General features: G+C 56.6%; 2 protein-coding genes across 7 annotated transcripts in view; both read left to right on the top strand.

Annotated features, from left to right (window-relative positions):
• ATP2A3 (ATPase sarcoplasmic/endoplasmic reticulum Ca2+ transporting 3) overlaps positions 1-1,894 on the top strand; it is a 46,781-nt gene extending 44,887 nt beyond the window's left edge. For both annotated transcript variants that reach the window (XM_024734404.1, XM_024734380.1), the window contains one exon: positions 1,763-1,894. In XM_024734404.1, coding sequence (XP_024590172.1) covers positions 1,763-1,863 — 101 coding nt within the window. In that variant the 3' untranslated portion in view covers positions 1,864-1,894. The remainder of the gene's footprint in view (positions 1-1,762) is intronic.
• P2RX1 (purinergic receptor P2X 1) lies at positions 682-20,389 on the top strand. 5 transcript variants are annotated; one of them, XM_024734491.1, is made up of 13 exons: positions 682-1,224; positions 1,763-2,154; positions 10,746-10,893; positions 11,197-11,268; positions 11,720-11,789; positions 12,031-12,127; positions 12,431-12,511; positions 12,781-12,922; positions 14,477-14,604; positions 15,038-15,128; positions 15,549-15,614; positions 15,854-15,955; positions 16,066-16,500. In XM_024734491.1, exons 2-13 carry the CDS (start codon positions 2,018-2,020, stop codon positions 16,129-16,131), a joined length of 1,200 nt encoding a protein of 399 aa, XP_024590259.1. In that variant the 5' UTR covers positions 682-1,224; positions 1,763-2,017; the 3' UTR covers positions 16,132-16,500. The 5 variants fall into 5 exon arrangements, 4 of the variants coding, with proteins under 4 accessions (XP_024590259.1, XP_024590268.1, XP_024590250.1 ...); XM_024734500.1 differs by having other exon boundaries at positions 682-1,244; XM_024734482.1 differs by lacking the exon at positions 682-1,224 and having other exon boundaries at positions 1,880-2,154; positions 15,832-15,955; positions 16,066-20,389.
• The last annotated feature ends 1,100 nt before the right edge of the window (positions 20,390-21,489 follow it).

The raw sequence follows: 21,489 nt of genomic DNA, 5'->3' as shown, positions 1-21,489 counted from the left end.
TCCCTCCTCCCTCCCTCCCTCCCTCCCTCCCTCCCTCCTTCCCTTCTTCCTCCCTTCCTTTCCCCCTCCTCTTCCCCCCCACCCCAATTTAGTGCCTGCCGTCCTCCCAAGTGTGGTGTGCTGTCCTGAGAAGTGTGGATGGAGTGGGAACACAGAGATGGCCCAGACACAGTGTCAGCATCCACCTCACCCCCACTGCAAACAGTTCATGTCCAGCGCCTGCTATTCCAAGGGCCATGAGGTCAGCTGGGAAGAGGACAGGCCCGTTTGTCTGAGGTCAAGACCAGGCCAAGGGGATGTGGCTACCTCCGCTCTGCCTCCCAGCATCTCTGGATTTTCCTTAGAAAAGCCAGGGCGTGGTACTCACCAGCCCCTCTTGAAGGCAGCATCCCCGGACAGACCCTTGAGCCTGAGATTAGCGGGAACTCTGTGTTGGGTGAGGCTGATCTGTTTGATGGGGGGATTGAGCTAGGGTGCTGGAGGGGCCCTCTGTGGGGACCCCTTGCTGTCTAGAAGGCAGCTCTACTCAGACAGGAGGCTGGGATTCCCAGCCCCGGGGCCTGGCTCCTTGCCCAGAGTGATTTCCCAGCTAAAGGCCTGCCAGGAAGAAGACTCCCATCAGCCTTCAGGGTGGGGCAGCCTGAACGGGGCGGGCGGGGTGTGGGGGAGCCCCGAGGACACCCAGCCTGGGTGGAGGGAGGGCCAGGGAGACCTTCCTGCTTCAAGCGGGGGCTTCCTGTACCGTGCAGGGTGAGCTTGGGCAATTCATTTCTCCTCTCTGAGCTCTAGTTTCCTTACCTGCAAAATGAGAGGGAGGTTGGGAGTTAGCCTCCAGCTCTGATGCTCGGAGAGTTAACACAGGACCTGCCCCAGCCCAGCCCCCAGGGCCCCTGCTTTCAGGGCCTGGGTTGGGGTTGAGGGCAGGGGCTGCAGGAGTGGCCTCAATTTCTCTGTCCTCAGTGTTGTCAGGACCCATCCCCTGGCCTCTACCTATGAGGAAAGTCCCGTTATTGCCCCATTTCACGGATGAGGAAGCAGGCTCAGGGAGGTGAGGCAAGGTACCCAGGCCCCCACAGCAAGCAGCACAGCCAGGGGTGTTCACTGAGGCGGTCTGATGTCAGGCTTCCCCTGCTGGGCTCTGGGAGCCCCACAGTGATGTGTGACAGACGCGGCCCTCGCCTTGCCTGGGTTCCTGCGCCCTGTGCTGGTTTCAGGGTAGTGGAGGTGCGGCCAGGACAAGAGAGGTGGGGGGATGGAGATGCCAGCCCGACCCTGAGGTTGATTGGGCACGGGCCAGGCTCAGACCCAAAGGGATGGGTGGATGGAAGGTGGTCTATAAGGGCGGGGTGGGGGTCCTGCCACAGGTTCAGGAAGTGTCAGGCAGCTGGGCTGGAAGCAGCCCTCCTTCCTCTCTGCCCTCCTGGCTGTAGACTCCCAGGGACTGAGCTTTCCACCTGGGGGCCAAGGTAGGGTGGGGAGGATGTTTGGATACAAGATGGGTCCCTGGTTTGGGGAGGGCTCCAGCCTGAGGCTACTCCACCCAGGCCCTGGCCTGAGCCCCCAGCTCTGTTCTACCAAGCTCGTGGGGGGCAGACAGCTTTATCTTTGCCTTGTGACGGGTGGCCCACGGTTTCCTGCCAGCAGCTCCCGTTTCCGGAGGCCCAGCAGGGCTCAGGCGGAGCCAGGAGGGGCAGTGGGGCCGGGCCTGGGTGGCCCCCCTGGCCCCGCCCCCGCCTATCTTTGGGAATTTATTTGTCCACAGGCACAGCTGGTCCACAGTCCATTGCCTGCCAGGGGCCAAGAGCGGCTCTGACCACCCAAGGACTCTCCCTCCCAACTCAAGTGCTGACAACTGACCTCTGACTCCTGACCTCTGGCCTCACCTTTCCCACCCTACTCTTCCTAAGGGGCTGGAAACCTCTAGAAACTTCGCTGTAGACTTGGGTGTTGACACCTGGCTCACCCCAGGAGCCAAGGCCGTGCAGGAGGCTCGGTCTCAGCCCCCAGCTGGGCCACCATGGCGCGGCGGCTCCAGGACGAGCTGGCCGCCTTCTTCTTTGAGTATGACACTCCCCGAATGGTGCTTGTGCGCAACAAGAAGGTGGGCGTCATCTTCCGCCTGATCCAGCTCGTGGTTCTGGTCTACGTCATTGGGTGAGTCTGGACGCCCTCCCTGCTGCCCTCCTGCACCAACCCCCAACCGAGGCCTGTCCTCCAGGCTCTGTGATGCTTCCCATGACCCCAAAGAGCCCCTCTTTCTCTCCATGGCCTGTCATGCTTCCTGACCTTTCTGGTGCCATTCAGAAGGAAGGGAAGCCTGCTAACCCGCTGCCTAGATGGGGACACTGGGACGGGGGGCAGCCCTGCCTCCGGTCATGTGGTGAACAAGAGGCAAAGCCTCTGGGCTCTGAGGAACTGACCCACTGCTAATGGTTCCCTCAAGGGGTGGGGGGCGTCAGAGGCCAGGGCCCCAGCCAGCCCCAGCCAGAGCCCTTCCACTTCTGACCTCCCAGCCAAGCCACGCAGCTCCTGAGAGATGGAGGCCGCACCCCACTCTACAGGCCAGAGTGGGACGGGCCCTGCTCTCACCTGCCCTGACTAAAGTAAAGGCATCCTGGTCTATTCCAGAACCTGAGCAGAGAAACCTGCAAATTCAGAACACCTGGTGCCTTAATGGTGGCATGTCACGCAGAGGTGGGAGGTCCGTTCTGGTCTCGGGGAAGACAGCTCCTTTCTGGGCATCGTGGGGCCTGTCCCACCGCCCCAGGGGTGCAGGGGCAGAAGTAGGTGGGACTCCCCTGTGGGCTGCTGCTCTGGGAGCCACGCACAGGCCATCTTCCTGAAGCCGGTCTGGCTGTCGGGCAGGTGCTTATGTGGTCACACGTGTGTGTGGTGTGTGGATGCGTGTACGTCGTGCCCGGGGCTCTGTGTGGGGTGCACGTGCCCTCGTGTGTCTGGGCACGAGCCTATCGGGTGTGGCTGCTGGGGGTGCCCCTGGGGCTGGGCACCCCTGTGTCAGGGACACTATGTCCACTTACAGTGACTCCACAGAGGGCTCCTGGAGGCCTCAAGGCCACTGAAGGGGGTTCAGCCCCCGCTGGGGGGTCTGGGGTACCCAGAAGCCCTGCCCCTCTGGTCTCCGTGTCCCCGTTTTTGCTGTGAGACCAAACTAGGGCGGGCTGGCCAGGAGGCCAGTGACCACCTGGTCCCCCCAGGGCCTCTGACACCCAAAACAACCTTCCCTCTGCCCCCCACCCCCCACCCCGAGGCCCCAGAGCTGGTTAGGTGGAGCCAGGGCCACGACCCAGCCCTCCGATACCTTTCGGACTCTGCCTCCTTACTGTTCACAAACCAGTTTGATATGTGCGGTGTCATTGAGCTTGTGAGGGAAAGAGACCCAGAGGGGAGCAGTGGGGTTTCCAGGTCACACAGCAAGTCAGCGTCCAGGCCCAGTTAGAACTGGGGCCTCCTGATCCCCAGCCTTAACTCTGCCTTCTCTTCCCCTCCTCACAAGGGCTCTGAGAACCCTTCTAATGGGACCCCGTTGTGTTTCCACCATTAGCCACACTCCTGACCCTCCAGCGGGGCGAGAGCTTGCCCACAGGCCCAGCGCATCGCTCCCACCAAGAGGCTGGGAGAACGTTGTCCTCACCATGGCCCCCATGGTTCCACATCTCTGCTTTCGGGTCAACACTGCCAGACCTCCTTTTGTGTGTTGGTGACAGACTGTCAGAGGGAAAGGCACAGTCCTCCCACCCCACCCCCAGCTGCAGCAGATGCCCCAAGCCACCATCCAGTCCTGAACACATGCCTCCAGTGACGGGGACCTCACTACCTGCCTCCTTCCCTTCCTCTCTCCCAAGACAGTGCGCTCAGTTTCCAAATGGATGTGGCCTCCTCAGTGTCGGTGAGACTCAGAGACACTGAATGATTTAGCCTGGTTCTCACAGCTAGGAAAAGGCTGAACCAGGATTTGAATCCAGCTGTGTGACTCCAAAGTTGGTCTTGATATCCTGGAAAGGAAACATGCTCAGAGAGGGGCACTGACCTGCCCCAGTCACAGAGCAGAGGGAGGCAGGCAGAGTCCCTGGAAACACCCACCAACCCCCAGACTCCAGCTGGGGCTGCCACTCCTGCTGTCTCTGGTGCCGCCACTCCTGCTGTCTCTGGTGCCCTCGTCTGGCCACTGCCCACTGCTGCACTGACCGCTCAGCTAGGCACCCGCAACTGCTGACCAAACCCAGCCTGCACTTGGTCTTACAATTTCAGACCTCAGTTTCCCAGCTGTTCCACGGAACAGGGGTTAGGGGACCCCCTCCAAAGACATTGTCTGCAGGCTCAATAATTTGCCCTTTTCTGAGGAGGGATGGCCTTCCTTTAATTGCCCCCCCTTCCCAAGGGCCCTGTCTGTCAGACTCTCTGGTCCTGTGGGCATTGCAGGGGCACAGAGGGGAGCATAGAAGAGCCAGACACCTCAACCCCAGAGACAGAGAGATAGTCCAGATGGGGGGTGGGCAGACACAGAGACAGAACTGGACAGAGGGACAGACATTGGAGCACAACACTCAGATGAAGAGAGAGGCCCTGAGGCTCAGATATGGAGAGGGAATTATTGAGACAGAGGCAGAGAGGCTGAGATGCTGAGAACTCGAACAGGCTCCGAGGAGGGAAACTGAGGCTGTTTTCTCTGTCAGTCACAATCCTCCGGGAAGTTGAGGGCAAGTGGAGGGAGTGGACCTGAGGCCCTGGCGGCCTGAGCTAAGATGTCACTCTTTTTATCTCAAATTGGGATGGTTTAATTTGCCGTTAGAGCTGTCTCCTGGGAGGTGATGAGCTCTCTGTAACTGGAGGCGTGCAGGCAGTGGGCTGTCATCCATGACCTCGCAGGCCCATACAAGAGGTGTGTTGGGATATGTCCCTGTCTGGGGGGCTCTGGCTGCACACACAGGAGGGTCTCAAGGGGATTTATGAATGCCGCTTGGGGAGGGGAGCCTGGGAAGACTTCCTGGAGGAGGTGGCACAGTGGTGGAACCAGCCTTGAGCAAAGGCCTGGAGACTCTAGTCCAGGCAGACCTGCTCTTGGCTTTCCCTCAGGCCTCCTGTGCGCCCCTACACAGAGCTCATGAAATCACATGCCTCTGATCTTGGAGTGCACCAATCAGAGATAAGGAGAGATACAAATTATTGCTGGGAGAGACACATCCAGGGACACTTCCATAGCATCTTCTCTGTGCCTAGGCCTGTGTCAGGTTCCCTGGGACAGAGGTGGGGTACAGGGTGGGCAGGGGGAGAGAGAGAAGCTGAGGATGAATTAGCTGGAACTTCTTGGTTCCTAGGGACTGAAACCCAATCAAAATGGATTAACAAGGGAGGATGAGGGTATTAACTGGTTTGTGTAACTGAAAAATCAGTGTGGGCTTCAGGCCTGGCTGGATCCTCCCTGATGAGGGTGCAGGAGCACATTCTATGGGAAGATGAGGAATTCAGGTTGGTCCCATTGGGTTCTCCAAGGAAGCTAGCCAGGATCTTCTCAGCTCCGCTTTCCTCTGTGGAGGCCTCATCCTCAGGCAGGCTCTCTGCCCTCAGAGTGGAAAAATGGCCACCAGCAGCCCTGGGGCACAAAAGCGTCTTCTCCTCCAGAGTTCCAGCAAAAGTCCCAGGTCCAGCTCTTATCAGCTGCGGTTGGGTCATGTGCCCAGCCCAGAACCAGTTGTTGTGGCCAAGGAAAGGGAATGTCCTGACTGGTGGAGCCTGGTTGGGTACCCACCTCGCTCCAGGCACTTCTGCTGGAAAGCAGAGTGTGATCGAAGGTCCTGGGGCAGGGAAGGAACACCCAAAGAGTCACTAGGGCTAGGCTGAGGGAGCATGAATAGAGACTGGGAGAGGAAGTGGAGGAGTGAGCAGGGCCACTGGCTCAGGCCTCTCAATGCTGAGTTGAGGGATGTGGGCTTTCTCCTGCAGGTGGTGGGGAGCCATGGAAGGGTGTCTAACAGGGGAAGGCCCAGGGCCGGCAGGTGCTGGGGTAGGGGGTGGAGGCCAGAGGCAGGACAGCTGTGAAGAGGCAGCAGTGATAAGAGGTGAGGGTGAGGCCAAGGCAGAAGCAGCGAGCATGGAAGACAGGTCATCATCCCAGTGGGCCCCGCACTGGGGGTGGCCACAGCTCAGCTTCTACCCACCATTGCTGCATCAGGACATGTGCCCAGCATGGCCAGAGTTCCTGACTTCTCAAGAGCAGTGGGAAATTGGAAATTATGGGTGAAAGGAACATCTCTTGGTTTTTCGAGGTTGGTGATTCAGTCAAAACACTTAAAGACATAAATCATCAGCCTGACTTGTCTGCAGACTGCATGTTGCTGAACCTCTGAGCCCTGGTGTGGGCCCCAGCTCTGAACTCAGTCCCTCCTGGGCCCGGAGCCTGGTCTTGCCTCTCTCCAAGGATGCTCTGCCCAATAGCACGTGGCCCAAGGCTATACCCTGTATCACCAGCCACACGACCTGTCCTCCCTGCCACAGGCCAGAGCTGCCCCGGCATCTGCCCCAGCTCCTCTTGTGTCTCAGCCTCCCCACAAGAAGCCCTCTGGGTTCTTTGATGAAAGCCAAGGGGAGATGGGAAGGATGGAGGGATGCAAAGAATGGGGGCATGAGAGGGAGGGTGCCATGTCCAGGCTGTGAGCCTGGGGGTTGGGGCAAGTATGGCGCCGTCCTTCAGGATGAGGGCACCAGAGAAGCGAGTTCTGTGGGAAGATGAGGCATTCAGTTTGGTCCGGTTGAATTTTTGTTTTGAGATAGATTTCACAAGTCATAACATTCACCCTTTTAAAGTACACAAGTTGGTGGATTTTAGTGTAATCACAAAGTTGTGCCACCATCACCACTAATTCCAGAACGTTTGCACTATTCCAAAAGGAGCCTCGCACCCCTTAGCAGCCACTCCCCGTTGCGCCTCCCTACCCCTTGCTCTGCCTATTTTGGACGTTTCATAAAAATCAAATCGTACAATATGTGGCCTTTTTGTGTCTGACTTCTGTCACTTAGCACCATGTTTGCAAGGTTCGTCCACGTTGGTTGTAACATGTTTCAGTTTTCAGTCCTTTTAATGGCTGAATACTATTCCACTGTATGGAAATTCCACACTTAGCTGGGCATTTGGGTTGTTTCCACTTTTTGCTTGTGAATAATGTTGTGAACATTTGTGTATAAGTTTCTGTGTGGACATGTTTTCCGTTCTCTTGGGTATTCGGTTCTAGGAGTGGAGTCGCTGGGTCAAATGGTAATTCCATGTTTAACTTTCTGAGGAGCTTCCAGACTGTTTTCCAAAGGGTCAAGTTAAGTTGGAGGTACCTATGAGATGTCTAGGAGGGTAGGCAGGGCAGGGGGGAGGAATCTGTGTCACCAAACAGTTGGAGATTCAACATTTGCATAAGTTCTTTTTTTTTTAAATGTTTATTTATTTGGCTGCACCGCGTCTTAGTTGCGGCATGCAGGATCTTCGCTGGCATGTGGGATCTAGTTCCCTGACCAGGGATCAAACCTGGGCCCCCTGCATTGGGAGCATGGAGCCTTAACCACTGGACCACTAGGGAAGCCCCTATATAAGTTCTTTGAGTGCAGAATTTTGGTTTGTTTTTCCTTGGCACATAATAGGGGTCCGATAAATAAATATCTGTTGAATGACTGAATGCGTGGAACTGAATCTCGGAGGAGAGCGCAGAAGTGGAGATAAAAAATCAGGGACAAAGTGTGCCCGCGACAGCACACGCAAGGTTCTGCCTGGGCTGAGAATGGAAGCCAGAGGATGGGGACAGATCGACATTTAAGGAGGGATTGGTGAAGGAGGACCAGAGACCGTAAATAAATAGGATTATTTTATCATGTGCTTGCTGTATGCCAAGCACTGTGTTAATTTCCTTAAAAAGAACTCATGGGGACGTCCTCCACACCATCACCTAGACTCTTTTTCTTCCTGGAGCCCAGCCCACGGCTCAGTGAGGGGTAGAGCCTTGCTTGTAAATATCTGTGGAACGATCAGCATCTTTGAGGTAGGTGCCTTCACCTCCTTTTACTGAGACAGCTAGTGCTCAGAGAGGTTTAGTCTTTAGCCTGAAGCCATACAGCTGGTGAGTGGCGGTGCTGGTGTGTGAACCTTGGCCTCTGTGACTCCAGAGGCCACACTCTCAGCCACTCCACCATGTGGCCTCTTCCACAAGGGGCTGTTGAAGAAGAGAGACTACTGAGGACGAGGAGGAGAGAATGGAAAAGAGAATTTCTGGAAGGGGAGGGGCTTCTGAAGATGCCACTGTCTTGGGCATCAGACCCCCTTGGTGGCCTTCCTGGGGTGTTGACCACAAGACCGGATCAAGGAGAGCATGGCTTTGGAGGGACAGGCCTGGCGCCATGGTCATTCTGGTATTATCAGAACCGAGGTCATTGATGTCAGATTTGAGCCACAGGACTGACAGCCCCTGGGAACGGACACAGCCTGGAATGGCTACATCAGCCCCAGGGCACAGCCTCCGTGTGGCTCCTGGCAGACACATTGATGCCAGACTGCTCAGTGGAGGGGCCAGGGTCCTGGGCTGGGGAGCCTCGAGCCTGGGTCTGCCTCTGACTCGGGAGGGACACTCCCTCAGCCCTCAGTTTTTCTATCTATATGGTGAGGGGTTGGTTTTGAGCAAAGAGAGAAATGCTGCTACTAGGATGTCAGGGATCGGGGGGGTGCCCAGGAGGCAGGCCGGTGACCTCTCTCTCCTGCAGCGTGTTCAGAATGCGGAGCAGCTCCCCAACATCCCCCTCAGTAGCAGCTTCACACTTGGACATGGAGCCAGAGGCCTTCCTGGAGGAAGGAACCTAAGGAGACTGGGGGAATAGGTGATGCCCCACCCCCCTGACGGGGCTGGAGGCAAGCAGGCAGGCTCAGGCTTTGTCATGCCTCACCTGCTGCCCTCTGAGACCTGCAGGGGGCAGCAGTGACCACGCTTAAGCTTGGGAGGGGTTGTCTGGGCTCCAGCCCCAGGCTTTGGGGGGTCGAGGGGGCTTGGAGAAGGAGAGGAGTAGACTATAGGAGGGGAGAGGACGACATTGGTGGGCTGCCTTCCTGGAGCCTGGAGCAGGGAGACAGCCCCCAGAGAGCTAGTGGTGACTGGGAATAGGAGGCCTGGAGAACTCTGTCATGGGTCCTGAGCTCTGGGGGACAGAAGAAGGGCTCTGAGCTCTGCTTTGGACGGGTGGGCTAAAGGTAGGGTGAGGGGTGACAGGGGCAGAAACACACCTCCCCACAGTCAGCCACAGCCACAAGTGTGCTCACAGATTTGCCCTGGAGATACACAGCTACACACTCTGATGGATACCATGGACACACACACACACACACACAGAGTTACAATGAATCGCCAAGATTCTTTCCTGAAGGAAGGGGACCACACCCTGGAGAGAAGTATTATCCACAACTCTCACTTGTAAGCTACGGAAACCAAACCCAAATTGGCTTAAATAAAGGAAAAGAATTTATTAACTTGTATAACTGAAAAGTCCAGAAGTGACTTTTCAACATGCTTCAGGTGTGGCAGGATCCAGGTGCTCACGCAACATTGTCAGGAGTCTGCCCCTCTCCATCTACTGGCCTGGCTTTTCTCTAAGCTGGCTTCATTCTCAGGCTTGCTGTCTCCATGAGGTAACACAGATGACTAACCATACCTTGCTTAGCCACCCAACGGAGAGGATGTTTCTTTCCCAGTAATTCCCAGGAAAATTCTGGCTGCATTGCTGAAACTCCTCAGGGTTGTGTGCCCATCCTTAGACCCATTGCTGTTGCTAGGGCAATGGAACATTGATTGGCAAACCCTGGTCATGTGCCCCCCACTGTGGGGCTAGGAGGGAGGTTGACCCCACTAAACCTCCCAGATTGGAAGTGGAGAACCCAGAGGAGCAGGGGTTCTTGATGCTGGGAGGGGAAGGCCAGAATTTCCTGAGAAAGCTGGGAGACCTCCAGCCTGACCCACACCCACAAGGGCCTCATCTGGGGCCAGATGCTGTGAGCCCTTCAAAGGGCCATTTGCCCCTCTGGTTTCCCTTCCAGTCAGTCCCCCTCCCCAAGAGCTCCCAGCGTGGCTGAGATAATAGTAGCTAATGTCTATACAGTGTTTAGCCCATGCCCGTTTCCATTCCAAGTGCTTTCACAGGCATTAACTCACAACATAAGTAGTATTGGTACCATTATCGTTTACGTTTTACAAGGAAGCTGAAACAGAGAGGGATTTGCCCTAAACAGAGACTAGTTTACCCCAGCTCATACAGCCTGTGAGACTCTCGGGCACCAAAAGCCAGGCTCTCGGCCATCGTCATACTCTGCTGTTTCTCAGTGGGAAGAGCTCAGGAAGGAAGGAGATAGGGATGAAGCCTGGCGTCCAAGCAGCTTGGCCTCCAACAAATGCTACTCTTGGAAAAGGCTCTGAAAGAGACCTTCAGGGGCTCTGCTCCCTGGCCAACCAGTAAGAGTATTTTCATAGTGAAAAGAATGGTAGAACCCCAGGCACAGGCCAGCAGGGGGAGCAGGTGAGGATTTCCAGCCTCCAGTCCAAGATGTAGCTTGAGGAACGGAGAGTGGCTCAGAGACGCGTCTGGGGAGGGGAAGGGAAAGGACTTGACACGTCCAGCTGGTGCCGGAAGGGGCGGTGGCCCACAGCCTCATGCCATCCTTGAATGACTCCGGCCCACTCTGGCCCCTCTGCCCCCCAATCCCCCTGCAGGTGGGTGTTTATCTATGAGAAGGGCTACCAGACCTCGAGTGGCCTGATCAGCAGCGTGTCTGTGAAACTCAAGGGTTTGGCTGTGACGAAGCTCCCAAGCCTGGGCCCCCAGGTCTGGGATGTGGCTGACTACGTCTTCCCAGCCCAGGTGAGCAGACTCGGGGGTGCACCTTCCACCCACAGGGCTTGCTGGCTCAGAGCTGGGTTATTAGGCTCCGTCCCACCTCCCTGTGGGACCAGCCTAGCTCCTCTCTGTCTCTGGGCCTCAGATTCCCTGTGAGTGAGGGGCGGAAGCAGCCTCATAACATCACCCCAGTCTGATGTCGTGGGTTATGGAGGCTGCTGGGTGTCCTGTGGGTTCTGGGGGCTTGCTAGGGCAGTGCTTGGGTTCTTGGGGCTCTTCTCCCAGCTCAGAGCCCTGCCCTCCCCTCCCCCTGCCTCTCACTTCCAGGGGGACAGCTCCTTTGTGGTCATGACCAATTTTATCGTCACCCCCTGGCAGGCCCAAGGCCACTGTGCAGAGGTGAGGACTGTTGCCCATCCCCCCTTCTTGGACCCACAGGGGAAAATAACATAGAAGAGGAGGCCCCCTTGGGCATTGGAGGGGAAGCCAGGTAGGCTTCCTGCGGCACCACAGTGGTGGAATCTCAGGCATAAGTTCACACACAGGAATGGCCCACCACTGGCGGTTGCTGAGGCTTCCCTCCCAGCTGTGTGCCAAGCAGGATGCCTCAGTGCCTGCCCAACCCCCAAGCCCCAACCTCCCCTACCCCTGCTGTGACATCAGCACTAGGGCAGCTGGGCATGAGCCCAGAGGGTCCTGGGAGGGGACTGGGGGAAGGAGGCTGTGATTAAGGGTCACTCCAAAGGGGTCTGAGACTCTGCCCCACACCCTAGGGCCATGCGGGGGGCGGGGGGATCTTCTTAGGACCCTACCCAGGGGACCTGGGGCCAGCAGCTCTCCCCTTCCCCAGAACCCGGAAGGGGGCACGTGCACGAATAATAGTGGCTGCACCGCGGGAAAGGCAGAAAGGAAGGCCCAAGGTAAGGTCGGCCTCCTCCTGTCCCCCTCCACAGCCTGTCAGCTCCAGGCTTCCTCCACCAGGATGTCCTTCCTGCTCTCTCTCCTCCCGCCACCTTGACCTTGGCCTCCCCTGTCCCAGAACCAGCCAGGCTTCTGCTCTTGGGCGCCCCATCAATGGGGGCTCCTAGGAGTGGGGCCTGGGGGTTCTCCTCTGCACCCCCAGCTTGGGGTGGGCACCCAGGGGTTCCACCCTTGCTCCAGGCATCCGCACAGGCAAGTGTGTGGCCTTCGACGACATCGTGCATACGTGTGAGATCTTTGGCTGGTGCCCCGTGGAGGTGGATGACAACATCCCATGGTAATGCCCTGTCCTTCCAGGGAGCTGGGAGCAGGGTCCCCAGCCCAGACTAGAGGAGCATCTGGATCTGTGCTCTGTCCCCCCTTCTTCCAACCCCACCCTCACCCCATCTGTGCAGCTCAGGCCAAAGATGCCCCAGCCTCTGCTCAAGGGGGCTGAGAGTCCACATTACAGCATGCCCACCCCTCCAATGACTCAGGAAGATCCCATAGGCTCTCACAGCCCCACACGCCAAGCCCAGCTCTGGTAGGCACACGAAGGACTCCTGGGGAGGGGGCAGTGAGTGAGTGCCGTCTCCTCCAGCCCTGCCCTTCTCCGAGAGGCCGAGAACTTCACTCTCTTCATCAAGAACAGCATCAGCTTTCCACGCTTCAAGGTCACCAGGTTTGTGGGAAAAGCGGGCAGAAATGCAGGCGGCTCTCGGAGGCTGCTCCAGCCGGTCTTAACCTGTCACCTCTGTCACCCTGCACTCATGCTGAGTTCCTTCTGGAGGCAGAAGCTTGGGCTGGGCCCCTGGGGTGGGCTGCCTTCAGTCTCCAAGGGCTAGGGAAGGGGCGTCTCTAGGGCCCGGGAGGGGTCCCCAGAGCTCCCGGGCATGGTGGGTGCCCTCCCAGCTGGCATGCTGCCACCACCAATGCCGTCTGCCCCTGTAGGCGCAACCTGGTGGAGGAGGTGGATGCCGCTTACATGAAGACCTGCCTCTATCACAAGACATTGCACCCACTGTGCCCAGTTTTCAAGCTCGGCTATATGGTACAAGAGTCAGGCCAGAATTTTAGCACCTTGGCCGAGAAGGTATGGTGCCAGCCGAGTGGGGAGGGCTGGGCCCCCAGATCATCAGGCCAAAAAAGACTTTTCAGGCCCAGTTAAGCCCCGCACCGCACCCAGTCCCTAGCGTGGGCTGAGCATATATATAGATCTATCCCCTAATACTGGGGGCCCCTGTGGTTCAGGCCTGTGTCCTCAGCAGGGCCTGACATGGACCTGACACAGAGGAGGTGCCCAGAATGAATGGCCATAGGCAGATGTCACTTGGGTGTCTTCCGAGGGCCCAGTGTTTTTTAAATATTAGATACAAGCAGCTTAAATCCCATGGCCCATGGCCCTGAGAAATCCTGTGCCTGCCCAGGTTTCCTGGGAATTCTGGAGGCTGAGATGCACACACTCACATGGGATTCCCAGAGAAACGGTACCTTATAAGGAGCACAGACCTGTCTGACTGGGCTCAGATCCTGGCTCAGACAAGTCTCTTACCTTCAGTGAGTCTGCGCTTTTGCACCTGTAAAGTGGGAGCAGTAATAGTGCAAGTCTCTCGGATTGCCTTGAGGGCACGGGACAGCACTTCAGGGTGTCCTGGCCCAAGGCATCCTATAGGTACATGCTCCCTCGTGATCCTTATCATCCGCTCCTGTGGGATCCAGGGATGGAAATCAGCCCCTCTCTGTGACATCACCCACCAAAACAACTCACCCACAGTGCCTTTATGGAGAACACGGGTCAGCAAACTTTTTCTTTAAGGAGCCAGAGAATAAGTATGGGCCACAGGTCACATGGTCTCTGTTCTAGCCACCCAGGTCAGCTGCTATAGGGCAAAGGCAGCCACAGGCAATGTGTAAACAGATTCGGCCCTGAGGCCTCAGTTTGCCAACCCCTGGAGGGGGTTTACACTAGCAACACACAGGACCAGAAAGCTGAATGTTAGTTTCCCCTGTTCCTAAAAATCTCCCTGCCACCCCCAGTAGGAACTTCTCACCCATCACCATTGTCTGTAGGCATCTAGCCTCCCGCCTAGCTGCCCAGCTCCACACGCAACTCTCCTCTTGCTCAGCCCACCTGTCTCTGATCCTTGCCTCGCCCAGAGGGGCTTCACTTTCTCAGGTTTTCTCTTCCCAGCCCATGTCTTTACAGACTCCCTCTTTACTTCAACAGCTATTTACTTGCCTCCAGTGCTGTGACTCAGGAGTCAGTGCAAATGAGACAGACAGCTCCACCCTTGTGGAGTTTACAGTCTTGGAAGAGATGCGTAAATAATCACACAAAATAAATGTGTGGTTACAAAGTGACACGTGTTCTAGAAGAAAACACAGAGGGAATCACAAGGGCATATTTTAGACTGGGGGTGGTGGTCAGGGAAGGCTTCCCAGGGGGCAGAACCTGGTGTATTCTAGAAACTGTCAGAAAGCTGGAATGTGATGGGTGGGAGGCGGGACCAGAGAGGGTGACGGGACCTCAACCCTGAAGCAGCTTCTCAGTGTCTCTTCTCAAACAAACAGAAAACAGCTGCACCAGCTGTAGGGCAGGAGTTCTTGATCCTAAACCCCGGATCTTGAGGGCCTGTGTCCCTGGTAGGGTGGGGTGGTAGGCATCACCATCGACTGGCACTGTGACCTGGACTGGCATGTGCGACACTGCAAACCCGTCTATGAGTTCCACGGGCTGTATGAAGAGAAAAAACTGTCTCAAGGCTTCAACTTCAGGTGCCTGCTGGGCCCCCACCAGTGCATCCTTCCTTGGCGTCCTGTGGGCTTTTCTACTCCCAGAACCCCTTAAGGCCAAGCAAGTGTCCCTGGGAGGGGAGCAGCGGATCCTAGGAAACTCCCATTCTCCCGGAATTGGCCAAGCAGGGAGCACGAGCCCGGAGGCCTGAGCCCTGCCGCTGGCTCTCGGCTCCCTTGAGGCCCACCTGGCCGGGACTGGCTGGGGAATTGCCCACATCAGGAGTTAGGGCAGCGGTCGAGTACAGCATTCCTGGAATGAGGCCTGCGATTCCCCCTCTGTATAATGTTGGGGGGCACGGGGCTGTCCTCATGGACCTCTAAGGGCTCCTGTATCCCTGATGCTCTGGAAACTCTGGACCCAAGACAGTTCTCCATCACCCACCCTCTCCTGCAACCTCTCCCCTTCCCCAAGGTTTGCCAGGCACTTCGTGGAGAATGGGACCAACTACCGGCACCTCTACAAGGTGTTTGGGATTCGCTTTGACATCCTCGTGGACGGCAAGGTGAGTGTCCAGTGTGAGGGGTAGCCAGAGACACACTCTCGGTTCCTTCCGGTGCTTGTTGGGTGTCTGTGGTTAGAGGCGACAGGAAGTTGGATGGGCCTCATTCAGCACTTCTATATCTGATAACAGAGGGACCCAGATGCTGTTGAGGGCAGGGCTTTCCAGCCTGTGACCACACCTCCCTCACTGTCTCCCTGTGTCCAGTGAGGGCAGAGTCAAGGTCAAAACCCAGGGCTCCCAACCACCAGCTGGGTCTCCATGCAGATACAGAGCCGTGGGCAGCAGGCTGTGGGACCAGCTACCAGTGGAGGGTGGGGAAGGCCCCTTGCTCCCGGCCCGGTCCCAGCGCTCCTGAGGAAGGCCTTTTCCACCAGACCCTCCTGGCTGTTAACCCTTCTTTCCCCTGGGCCCTGCCACCAGGCTGGCAAGTTTGATATCATCCCCACCATGACCACCATTGGCTCTGGGATTGGCATCTTTGGGGTGGTAAGTGCTGAGGTCATGGGCTCACTGCGCCGGGGTCAGGCCCTCCCCTTCCACACCTCAGCAACAAGTTTCCCATCCCAGACCTGACCGAAATTGTTCCCTATTACTGAGCCCACCCCACCTCCCTAGACCCGCACACAGTATGTCTGAGGAAACTGGGGCCCAGAGCTGGGGCAGGACAGAGGTGGGGAGTGGAGGGTCCTGTCCCCACCCCCAGGTTCCCGTGCAACGCCCCTCAGGCCACGGTTCTCTGCGATCTGCTGCTGCTCCACATCCTGCCCAGGAGGCAGTACTACAAGCAGAAGAAGTTCAAGTACGCGGAGGACACGGGGCCAGGGCCGGTAAGAGAGCTCCCGGAGCCAGCCCTGCAGAGGCCCCAGGCCTGCGTGTCTGTGCCGGGGAGCCAGCTGCTTCCCCCGGGATGACTTTCATCCCCCCAATGTTTACACAGGGGGCGCACGACCCCGCGGCCACCAGCTCCACCCTGGTTCTGCAGGAGAACGTGAAGACATCCTGACCTCTGTCCCCCCCTCCTACTGGACACAGCAGGCGGGGAGCCTGGTGGGGTCTCAGCCAGGGTGGAGGGGTCTCCCCAGGAGCGCTCCCACCCTCTCGGCCAGGCAGACACCAGGTTGCCGGAAGCTCAGGGTAGACTCTGGGAGAGAGCTACACAATTCTGGGCTCCGGCTCCAGCTCTGCAGCCCCCAAGGGAGCCTCACACCAGCCTCAGCCACTGCTGGCCCCAGGTTTTATGCCTCTCCCTCTGGGCCCTTGTCCATCCATCCTACTCCCTCATGTCTCCAGACCTCTGCTGTCCCATATGGCAGCCACTAGCCATTGGTGACTATTTAAATTAATTAAGATTGAATAAAATTAAAACTTCAGTTCCTCAAATAGCCACATGACAACTGCTGAATACACACATATGGCTGTAGTTGCCCTATTGAACCACATGGAACGTTTCCAGCATCGCAGGAAGTTCTGTTGGACAGCTCTGCTTGAACCCTTTTTCTTACTGACCCCAGATTTCCCTGGGATGCTTATCAACAGTGCTGGCACCTGGGGATTCCCTGGCAGTCGTCCAGTGTTTAGGACTTTGCGCTTTCATCGCCAAGGGGCCTGGGTTCGATCCCTGGTCAGGGAACTAGGATCCCACAAGCTGTGGGGCCAAAGGAAAAAAAAAAGAAAAGCAGTGCCAGCAACTGCGTGCACCCCAGACCTCCGGAACCAGAAACTCCACGTCTGGTCACATGATCTGCAAGCATAGCAAACTCTTCAGGTCATTTTCAGGACCTAAGTTTTAGAACCGCTCCTGATCAGGTATCAGACTTAGCTGGGGCCGGCATCCCCTGGCAGGTGCGGGCCTGGAGCAGGTGTGTGGTGTGTCTCATGCACTCCTCCCCCTCGTGCACACTCTCACCCGCACGCACAGCCCCCCTCCCTTCCACACTGTGTGTTTGAACAGCTTGGGCCCTGCAAACACAACCATCTGAACACACCTACCCCCCAGGCACAGACTCATGGTCCATGCCACCCCGCCTCTGTGGGGATGTGCTTCTCCTCAAGTGTGTCAGGCCAGGACAGTCTCTTCTAGTGATGAATCCTTACTCAGCTACCTCTGGTCAGCGTGGGAGCCTCAGCCGAATCCTGGGCTCTCTCTCTGCCTGTGAGCCAGCCCCAGCTCCCGCGGCCTGCCCGGCTCTGTGTGAACACAAGGTCTGAGAAATCAAGGGCTGGAGTATAATAAGAGGATTGGTGAACGAGTTCAAACCTCTGCCTTCCGCCCTTTCTTCCCAGCCCTCTCTGAAACCCAGTGTCCGCAGCTGTGAAACACGGGGCTAAGCTGAGCGATCTTTGAGATCCTTCTGGGTCTCTCCATGGGAGGTGGTGAGCTGACCCTGATGCAGAGGCAGTGCTGGGCATCAGCTCACCTCTATCCAGGGGCCGCTGTCCTGGCACGGCCCCAGTCATTGGAGATCTTCCCAACCCTCCACACGCCCCTCCCCCGGCTTTGAAAGGCCCGGCACTGGGACAAGCAGAGACCCCAGGAGTGGCCTCATGAAAGCAGGGGAGAGGAAGGGGCTGGCTGTCCCAGGAGGGAGATCGGATGGAATCCCAAAGAGGGGAGGAAGGTCTTGACTGGAGACAGTGTGGAAGGATCCTCCAGGGACCCTGCTGTGGGCATGACCCTCCGGCCAAGCAGGGTCTCTGGGCACCCCCATCACCATGCTCTGTCTAGACCAGTGTTGTCCAACACCAGTGATGGAACATTATCTGTGCTGTCCAATGTAGTATTCACATTGTGGACGTTAAGTATTTAAAATGTGGCTCATGCAACCAAGGAACTCAATTTTTTATTTTATTCATTTGAATTTAACTCACCACGTGTGGCTAGTGGCTACGTATTGAACATCACAGGCTAGCCCCTCCCCTCTCCCTGAGGCCCTTGGCCTCCTGCTGTCTTCCCTGGCCAAGAGCCATCCCTTGGACTTTACAAGACAGGCACTCCCTCTTCTTCCCTCCCTTCCTTCTCCAGATCTACCTGCTTGTGCACCTCCAGTCCCCTTCCCTCCCGAGTGAGCAGAGGATTCCTCCCTGGAAATCATGCCTCACCCAGCCTGGAGGCCGCCTCTCCTCTCTCCCGCTCCTCTCCTGCCTCCTCGCAGCCCACATTTCCCTGCTGCTCTGCCTGCTCTCTGTTCACTGCCACCACCATTCCAGAAAGACCAGTCTACACTTCCCTCTGGGCCCCACCCTCTACAATTGGCCTCCATCCCCTACCCCCACTTCTAGATGCCCTTGCCAAGTTTACCAGCAGCGTCCTTGTTGCCAGATGCAAGCAGACACTTCAGCCCATATCCTGCTCAGCCTGTCAGCCTCTGACACTGTTGGCTGAGCCCTCCTTTGTTGAAAGATTTCCTTCCAGCAGCTCCTAGGACCCACCCTCTCCAGATTTTCCAGTCAGCCTGGAGTGTAGGGATAAGATAGTTTTCAATTGCAACTCTGTCGCTGTGTGTCCTTGGGCAAGTTGCTTAACTCTCCAAGCCTCCTCTGTGAGTCAGGGATAATAATAGCCTCTACTCAGGTTGGGGTAAGATAAGATGCATAAAGTACCTAGCACAGAGCCTGGCACACAGTAGTGCTCTGCCCCTGCCTCTATCCTCTCTTTCAATGGCAGAGTCAGCTAGCTGTCCCCAGGTTCTTGGCTGGGTATGTGGCTGCCTAGAATGGAAGCTGTATTTCCCAGCCTCTTCTTGCAGCTGGGTCTGGTCATGTGACTGTTATAGCTAATTGGATGTATGTGGAAGTGTCATGTGACTCCTTCTGGGAACTTTCCTTAAAAGAGAGCTGGTGCAGATCCTTTGCCTTCTTCTTCTTCATCCTTGTCTCCATCTGACTGCCTGGAATGTGTGCGTGATGGTTGGAGCTCTAGCCACCATCCTGAATCACGAGGACAAGAGTCAAATCCAGAAGTGGCTGGAGTAGTGAGTGGAAAGGGCCACATCTGGGAGGTCTTTGTGGAGCACAGCTGACATACTGTTACCCCAAAACTGGATTCACCTTCTGGTGGGTGTTGAGCCAAAAGACACAACCAAGCCAAAGAGTGGGAGAAGGAGGCACTTACTACCTGAGGCAAGTAAGGAGAACACTGGGGATCTTTCCCAAAGCAGTGTCTCCCCGAATGGCAAAATTGTGGAAGTGTTAAGCTACGGGTACCTGCGTATTCGTGAAGAGGCTTGGGCAGTGTACGTGTCATAGAATTGGGGCAAAGGTTGACAGAAGCGTCAGAAAAGATCAACATCATCCCTCAGGTTCTAGTTGATCTGGTGGTTGAAGGGGGTTTAAATTCTGCAAAACAGCTCTTTTAAGAAAGTACTTCAGGCTAATCTAAAGTACTCAAACAGAACTGGGGGTCTTTACAACTGCTCTATTATCTTTGCCATTGTTATTTCTCCACCTGATAACAGCTGTTTTTTCCTGCATTCTTTTGTTCCCTTATGATCATTAATTACTGAGACCTGTTCAAGGACAAGCATTGTGGCCAGGGTTAGATTACAAAAACGGCTTAGGCCAAAAATGGCTTCTCTTATGTCAGAATGCTACATCTGGTTCTTTTCCTCGGGGAGCCCCTACCCCATCTGCTTACAATACCAGCCCAGGACTGTCTTCCCTGAGGCTCTTACATGGAATTTCTGTTATCTAAGTCAAAACTGATCCTACCTGGTACAGAAATTTTTCCCCCTAAAAGCAAGTGTTCTGTCCTCAGCCCCTGTTTATTTGCCCTGAAGTTATCTCAGCCTTTCCCATGGCCCTACTATGGGTCCCTTTGGACAACTCCCAAAACTGTCTCAATGGCCCAGCCCTCTTTCCTGAACTCCAACCACACACATCCAACCCCCTAATCGCCATATCAATTAATTATTCATTCATTCGACAAACATCTTTTAAGCAACGTGTCAGGCTTTGTGCTGGATGAATCAGGCATGGTCCTTGCCCTCAAGGAGCTCCCAGTCCAGAGGAGGAACAGGCAGGTAAACAGATGCTCACTTCAAGGAAGTCCCTAAGAGGACTCGCTAACCCACTCTGGGCAGTGAGCTCATAGGGAAGTGTGTCTGGCAGAAGGGGCATTGAACCAAGTTCTGAAAGGAGTGAGGCAGGTGATTAGGACTGAGGTCATGGAGGGCCTGATTAGATCTATTCTCAGGGTACTGGTGAGCCATGGAAGATTCCGAAGCAGGAGCTGACCAGTTGGACTTGTGTTTCTAAAATATTACTCTGGCCACCAGGTGGAGAAATGCAAGTGGGTGGGGGCCGTGCGGGAGGGCAATGAGGCTGCACGGAGCTGGGAGGCCAATGAGGAGGCTGCTGTAGCAATTCAGGTGCAAGAAGATAGTGACCTGAGCCAAGGGAGGGGCAGAGAAGCAGAAAAAAGTGGGTGGATTCCAGGGATATTTAAGAAGCAGCATGGGCAGGACTTGGTGATCTACTGGTTGGAACAGGTAAGCGGTAGGCTATGATGACTCCCAGGTGTCTGGCTCCAGACTGAGACAGGGACATAAGAGGCCAGGTTTGGGGGAGTGATATGGGGCTCTGTCTTGGACAAGCGGTGGGGTGAGGTGCCAGAGGATAGATACACCAGTGTAGAATGTAATGGAACCAAGAGTTGATGAGCTCGCCAGGGGAGAGGTGGGCTACCACGAAGGTCAAGACGTCCTGCCGCAGCTCGCCATTCCTGCTGCCTGCTCACAGAGCCCTTCCCCAAATGAGAATCCGACTATGACCCCAGCACTCTGTTAAAACCGCTTCCCGTTTCCCCTACCCTCCACGCAGCAGAAGGCTAAACTCCTGAGTCTACCATTCAAGGCCTTCCTCCCTGGCCCTCGGCCCGGGCCCCATCCCTTTGCTGATCTCGCTTCGCCCCTCCTCTAGTACTCACTGCGCCTCATCCCCGCCCCCCACTCCGGGGGCAGGGGGTGCGCTCTTGCCCCTCCCAGGCCGAGATGTTTGGGGGACAAAGGGTTTTATGGGGGAAGCAACCGTACCCTCCAGGTCCAGCTAAGGGGCCCAGGCCGCGGCCTGGAGGGATTTCGGGGGACCCCAGATAGCCTGCCGCGAGTCGATGGGGGCGTGACGAGGCCGGTCCAGCCGCAGGGGGAGGTACCCCTACAGAGCCACCGCCCGCCGCGGCCCCTCCCTTCCAGGAGCCGGACGGGAGTCCTGGGCTCTGATTGGGCGGTGCCGGAGGGGGGCCGCGCGGCCAGGCCAATGAGCGCGCGCCGAGCGCGGCGGCTGGCTGGGGAGCGAGCGCCGCTTGGAGCCCAGGGGCCGGCGGTCTGAGCTCCGTGATCTCGGCCCTGGATAGGCGGGCGGGGCG

This window comes from Neophocaena asiaeorientalis, unplaced genomic scaffold (assembly GCF_003031525.2).
Source record: "Neophocaena asiaeorientalis asiaeorientalis breed wild unplaced genomic scaffold, Neophocaena_asiaeorientalis_V1.1 scaffold129, whole genome shotgun sequence".
Lineage (NCBI taxonomy): Eukaryota > Metazoa > Chordata > Mammalia > Artiodactyla > Phocoenidae > Neophocaena > Neophocaena asiaeorientalis.
Note: the sequence above shows the minus strand (reverse complement) of the source record. Positions and strands in the feature narration are given on the sequence as shown.

What these genes read in the sequence shown, in the direction of transcription:
- P2RX1 (XM_024734482.1), top strand. Translation starts at nt 2,018, where the DNA reads ATGGCGCGGCGGCTCCAGGACGAGCTGGCCGCCTTCTTCTTTGAGTAT. An exon ending in GTTCTGGTCTACGTCATTGG is followed by an intron (nt 2,155 to 10,745) that starts GTGAGTCTGGAC and finishes ATCCCCCTGCAG; the next exon opens with GTGGGTGTTTATCTATGAGA. An exon ending in GTGGATGACAACATCCCATG is followed by an intron (nt 12,128 to 12,430) that starts GTAATGCCCTGT and finishes CGTCTCCTCCAG; the next exon opens with CCCTGCCCTTCTCCGAGAGG.